General features: G+C 40.7%; 1 protein-coding gene across 1 annotated transcript; it reads left to right on the forward strand.

Annotated features, from left to right (window-relative positions):
* Positions 1–1,492: 1,492 nt before the first annotated feature.
* On the forward strand, positions 1,493–2,896 carry EMWEY_00056220 (SAG family member; the record flags this gene model as incomplete). Its single annotated transcript, XM_013480405.1, has 3 exons — positions 1,493–1,586; positions 1,693–1,832; positions 2,249–2,896. The coding sequence occupies 3 exons, from the start codon at positions 1,493–1,495 to the stop codon at positions 2,894–2,896; spliced, it is 882 nt and encodes a 293-aa protein (XP_013335859.1).
* Positions 2,897–5,985: the final 3,089 nt, after the last annotated feature.

Below are 5,985 nucleotides of genomic sequence, written 5' to 3' on the forward strand. Positions count from 1 at the left end.
ATATAATATATATATATATATAATTAAGGTTAATATAGTGCAGATGCATAGGTAAATAACATATACATATGTGGGTATTTAGTGTATTTTTAATAATAATAATAACAGTATTATTATTATTATTATTATTATTATTATTATTATTATTATTATTATTATTATTATTATTAGTTATTCCACCTCCATAGAGACAGCAGAAGGATGCCAGCGGAGGAGGCGTTGTTATTTCTTCTCTGAATAAAACTTTTTATTTATTATTGTTTCCTTTTACTTATATGTTTTGCCCTTTCCCTCTTCCTATTTTTTTTGTACAGTTTGTTATTTGTCTTTTTCCTAGTCGCTCTAGTGTGTGTTATCATTGTTATTGGCGCCTTCGTATTACTATGAGCATTAAATATATTACATATACTGATTAGTAAGTATTGGTATTATATAGCAATTACATTTCTACATATTTGTGGCCACACACATTTTTATGTATATTTTCTTCTTTATTTTTGCCACGGCAGGTAAAAGGTGATAAATGACTTTTTTTGCATATTTCTTGCATTTATGTATTATTCCTATATCTCTACCGCCGCGCGTCGTTCGTTTTGCCGTTGCTTGCTGTCTGGGGTGTACGTGCACATCGGCCATATACGCTTCCTTTGAAAAAAGTTTTAATTCAGAATTCAATAGCATACAATTCGGAAATTTCTATTTATAAGGGGAAAAGAGCGAAAATACGAACGTTTACGACTACAAGGACAGGGTCACAGCTGGCAGAGTTGTGTGTATATAATCGTCGTTAAGCATTAGCAGCGCACAGTTCTTAAGGGAAAATTGAACATTCTTATATTTCAAGTAATTATATGTAGGGAGAGAATAAAGATTTGCTAAGCTCAGGGTAAAATCAGAATGGGAGATGAAGGAAAGCACCAACATTTACAGAATAATTAAACGCGACGCCGGCAGCCAGTCAGTCGAATGACCGAAAATAATGAGAAATTGGAAATTTTTGGATTTTTCTTAACTGAATTCGAATTTAAAAATTAATTGCAACTATTCGAACTTTTTATACCTGAAGAAAAATGCCAGTTCAAGGAAGCTCGGGAAGCCGGTTGTTTTTCAGTCGGTTTGTGTGTATTTGAACATCGAAGAAACGGCGTTGTTGGTGCAACATAATCATCAACTAGAGCTGAAAAAAGAATTCATTAAAAGGTTAATTTCTAATTAAACATTTTCACATCAGAAGCTCCACCAAAAATCAACAGCGAGAGGATATGCAGAAACCGCCAAACAACCGCCATGATGGTCGTCTTGGAGCTGCACGTACACTCCAATTTTCACCTCGGTCTCTTCAGCTCCCTCGCCGATGCTGTTCATCACGTTTCGTCTTTATTTGACTTGTGGCACTTAATAACCTATTTGCTTTTACGTTTTTTCTTTAGTTTTATTTTTCTTAGGGGGAAGTTTCCTTCAGGTTCCCTTGGGCTCTTTTCGAACCATAATCATGCGTCGTTTCTGCTTCACAGTGCTTGCTGGCACGGCTGCTGCCGTGCCTACATTGTTCACAGAGGCATCACCCCGCGGCGGCAATGCATTTTGTGAGTGTTGCAGACCTATTGCCTTCCTGTAAAAATGTCCCATGGAAGAGAGAAGATGAAGACTAGTAGATATTGTGTGCTTGTGTTTCTTTCCTCTTGCCCGCAGCAGCCGTCGACTGCTCGGAGCAGATGAACAAGGAGAGAAAACCCATGGGGTTTCCTAATTTTACTGTCCTAGATACAGACACAGCAACTCCTGGACAAATAGGAGTCGATCCCACTCAACTATGTGCGAGTATTAAAGCGGTACGATTCTCGTTGTACCAGCCCCCGGCACGGCACAGTCACGCACACCTGGCGGTCTACACATGGGAGAGGAAAAGCGAGTACAGCATTCTCTAGTGTTGTGTTGTATTCTTTTATGTTGAGTGTCTTTCCCATTTTCTTATTTTAGCCGCCCTTTATGGCATGCTATTCAGCTTCCTCGTCGCTGTTTCCTGCTGCTTTCTTCTAAGGGCGCTGTTTCTGAGTTATGAAGTGTTGCTGTTTGTTTATTTCTTTTTTCGACTTTTAATTGTGTCTTTCGATCTGTTCATCTTCAGCTGCAGGCGGACAGCAGCATCAGCAGCAACAGTAGTAGCAACAGCTGCTGCTCCTGCTGCTCGTACTCCTCCTCTTCATTCTGTACAACCCTCCCATTGTATTTGTTTGCGTTGCTGCAGGGTACGGATCCTGGTATATGGCTAGCAGAAGCTGAGGTTGATGTGACTATAGCAGCAGCAATTCAAAGCTCAACAGTCGGCGATTGTGCAGCAGCAACAAAGCAATGGAAGGGAGCATTAAAGACAATAGGAGATTCTTTACCACCTGCCTATACACCCGGAAAGGGCATATACGAAAGTCTGGATGTTGTATCCTTAATGAATCTCTATACACCTAAAGATGGAGTAGCAGTCGCATGCACTGTCATACAATGCCCACAAAAAAGCCCTTCAACAGAAGGAGGCGGCACCGCTACTGGCAACGGAAACAGCAATAGTGGCGGCGGGAACAACAGCGGCGCCACCTCCTCCCCAGGCACCCCCGGCGCAGATGGTAGCCAAGGCACGCAATCAGGAGCAGGCCAAGACAGCCCTGGCACTGGACAACAAGGTTCAGAACACTCTCCAGCACCATCAGTAGTAACAGCAGGGGTAGGAGGAGGGGTAGCAATACCAGCAGCAATAGGAGAAGGAAGAGGAGGAGGAGTTAGGGGAGGAATGACAGTTCGTCGATTAGATGGAGAAGGAACACAAGAAGAGCCTTTTAATGCAGATGTTTGTCTCTTCCACCCGAAGACACTCACGAAAGATACTCCTCCTTTCCAGTAAATTATAATCAACACTTGCTGCTGCTGTCGATGCTGTTGTTGTTGCTGTTGTTGTTGGCGTTGCTGTTGCCTGCTCCAGTTGTTGCTGTAATGGCTGGTGTGGCTACAGGTGTCATTGCTGATGCCGTGGCTTTTCTGGGCTTGCCGTTAGTACTGTTGTTTGCATGCAGCAGCACAGCAGCAGCTGCTGCTGCAATTGCTTCGGCATTTGCTGCTGTACGGAGTATAGTTGCATAATTTGTTCATTTGTTTGTTCTTTTACTAGGGAAAGTGAATGGAAGAAAGTTCTAGAGAACGGCGCCTCTTTCTCTTCTTCCTCGCCTTTCCTTCTTGCTACAGCTGTACTCCTTGGTCTGCTCCTGCAGTAAGGCACTGTCATCTTCCTGGTGGTGCTGCAGCTGCTGCATCTGCTTCAGCTGCGGAAGTGGCAGCAGCAGGTGGCTAAGGTCGGTCCACCTACCGAATCCTTATAGCCAGTAATTGTAGCTTATCCTTTGCTCTATTATTATTATTATTCTTTAATGATAATAATAATAAGATGGGGAGGAGGAGCGGCAGTAGCACAAAGGGCAGGAAAAGAAGGATGGGCAGGGGGAGACGTACGTACATTAGGAGGCTGAAGGGAAGGAAGAGAAGCCGTAAGACGAAGTGTATGTACACTTATAATGATGTACTTCAATTACTTACATATGCTTACCATACAGGTACTGCAGATGTTGCGGCTGATTTATTTAACAAAATACTGAAGGTGAATATTGAAGACATATATATGTACATAACATGTACACATGCTATATGTGTACATAATATATTTTAAATAATAATAATAACAATATTAATATTATTATTAGTAAATGCGCTGCCATACGCCAGAGGGGGCGGGTTAACTTCTGTAAAATCATTATCATTGTTTGATTTTATTTATTTACTTATTTTGTCCTTTCTTCATTCCTACTCTTTCTTTGTTTCCTTCGTAGTCTCTGTAGTGTATGCTATTATTATTTACGCCTTTAGATCACTGGTAGTATTCCATATATTAGTTATACTCACTAGTAAGTATTGGTATTATAAAGAAATTATATTTATTAATGGCAAAGCAATTTTTTTGATTTTCCTCTTTATTTCTGCAATGGCAGTTAAAAGGAAATAAATGGCTACTAACAAGAGAAAAAAGCAGAACAAGACGGAATTAACTGCATGCATTACCTCCGTCACCTTGCATTACGAGTTTGAAGTATTTTATTGTACACATTAAAGAAATAAAAAAATTATTCATATTCTTATAAACGCTTAGTGGATGAATTCTTTTCCTTTTTGCATATGTCTTGCCGTTTTTAGTTATTCTCTTGCGCTACTCAGTCGTTCGTTATATTCTGTCTGGATTGTGCATGCAGGTATACGCTTTAATTTAAAACACTCTTTTAAATTCATAATTCAATAAAATATAATATCATATGGGGCAAACCGCGAACAGGCAGACTTTTACGACTAGAAAAGCAGGGACACAACGGACAAAGTGGTGTGTACGCAGTCGTGCTATTAAAGCAGGAAGAGCGCACAGTTATTGAGGGAAAATTGAATATTCTACCATTTCAAGAAATTACATTTCAGGGAATAATGAATATTTATTGATTTGAGGGTAAAATAATTATGAGAGAAGGAGGAAAAGATAAGCAAGTACAGTGGAGAATTAAACGCAACAGTGGCAATTTGACGCCCGTAGCGAGGGGGGATAGAGGAAAGTCATTATAAACTGCAGAATTTTTTTAATGTAATTTAAAAAATTAATTGCAACTATTTGAATTTGCCAAACCTGAAGAAAAACTCCCATATAAGAAAGCTCGGGAATCCGGTTGTTGTTTGGTCGGCTTGTGTGTTTAAGAACATCGAAGGAATGGTGTGGTTGGTGACACTTTAGTATAAAAAGAAGCGGAAAAAAGAGTTAATTAAAAGATTTATTTCTAATTACACATTTCTGCATTAGAAATATCACAAAGAGAAACAATGGGAGGCCATTTATTAGCAGAAACAGCCGATCGACCGGCATCTTCACACTAAAATTTTCACCTCGGTCTCTTCAGCCTTCCCGCCCTAGCAATTCATCGTTTTTCTTTGTTATTTGACAAGTGGCACTTAATGACCCATTTGTTTTTTAGTGTTTTTCTTTAGTATTACTGTTCTTAGAAGGGAATTTCCTTCATTTTCCCTTGGGCTCTCTTTGAGCCAGCATAATAATGCGGCGTTTCTGTTTCGCCGTACTTGCAGGCACGGCTGCCGCCGTGTCTACGCTCTTCACAGAGGCACAAGCCGCCGGCAACAAGATATTTTGTGAGTGTTCCAGAGAAGCTCTTCTCTTTCCAAGAGGTTCTAAGGATGCGAGAAGATGAGGACAAGTAGACATTCCTTGTGGTCCCTTCTGCTTGTCCGCAGCGGCCGTCGACTGCTCGGAGCAGATGAACAAGGAGAGGGAACCTATGGGATTTCCTAAGTTCACTGTTTTAGATACATCAACACCAATTACTGGAGAGGATAAGGTCAATACCACTAACCTCTGTGCGAATATAAGAGAGGTAAGGTTGTCGTTGTATAACCCCGCGCCACAGCACACACACCACAAACCCATGGCGGTATGGTGTGTAGTATGGAGAGGAAAAAAGAATGCAGCATCCTCTTCCTGTAGCTTTCTCTCGTGTAATGTAGTATGGGCGTTTCTTCTCGTGTCATTTTTTGTTCTTTTCCGCTGCTTTTTGTAGCGTGCTGTTAGGCTTTCTTGTTGTTTCCTGCTGCTGTTTTGTTCAATAGTGTGTTTATGTGTTATGAGGTGTTGCTGTTTGCCTTTGATTTCTTTTTCAACATCCAATTGTGTCTTTCTACATATTCATATTCCTTTCGTCTCTTCAGCTACAGGAAGACAGCAGCAGCGACACCAGCAGCAGCAGCAGCTGCTGTTGCCGTTAGTCATCCTCCCTCCTGTTCGCCATTTTGAATACACCTCTTATTCTGTTTTCATTGTTGCAGGGTACAGATCCTGGTGTATGGCTAACAAAAACTTCTGCTGGTTTGTCTATAGCAGCAGCAACTTAATTTATT

Source organism: Eimeria maxima, genomic scaffold (assembly GCF_000499605.1).
Source record: "Eimeria maxima Weybridge genomic scaffold, Emw_scaff1892, whole genome shotgun sequence".
NCBI lineage: Eukaryota > Apicomplexa > Conoidasida > Eucoccidiorida > Eimeriidae > Eimeria > Eimeria maxima.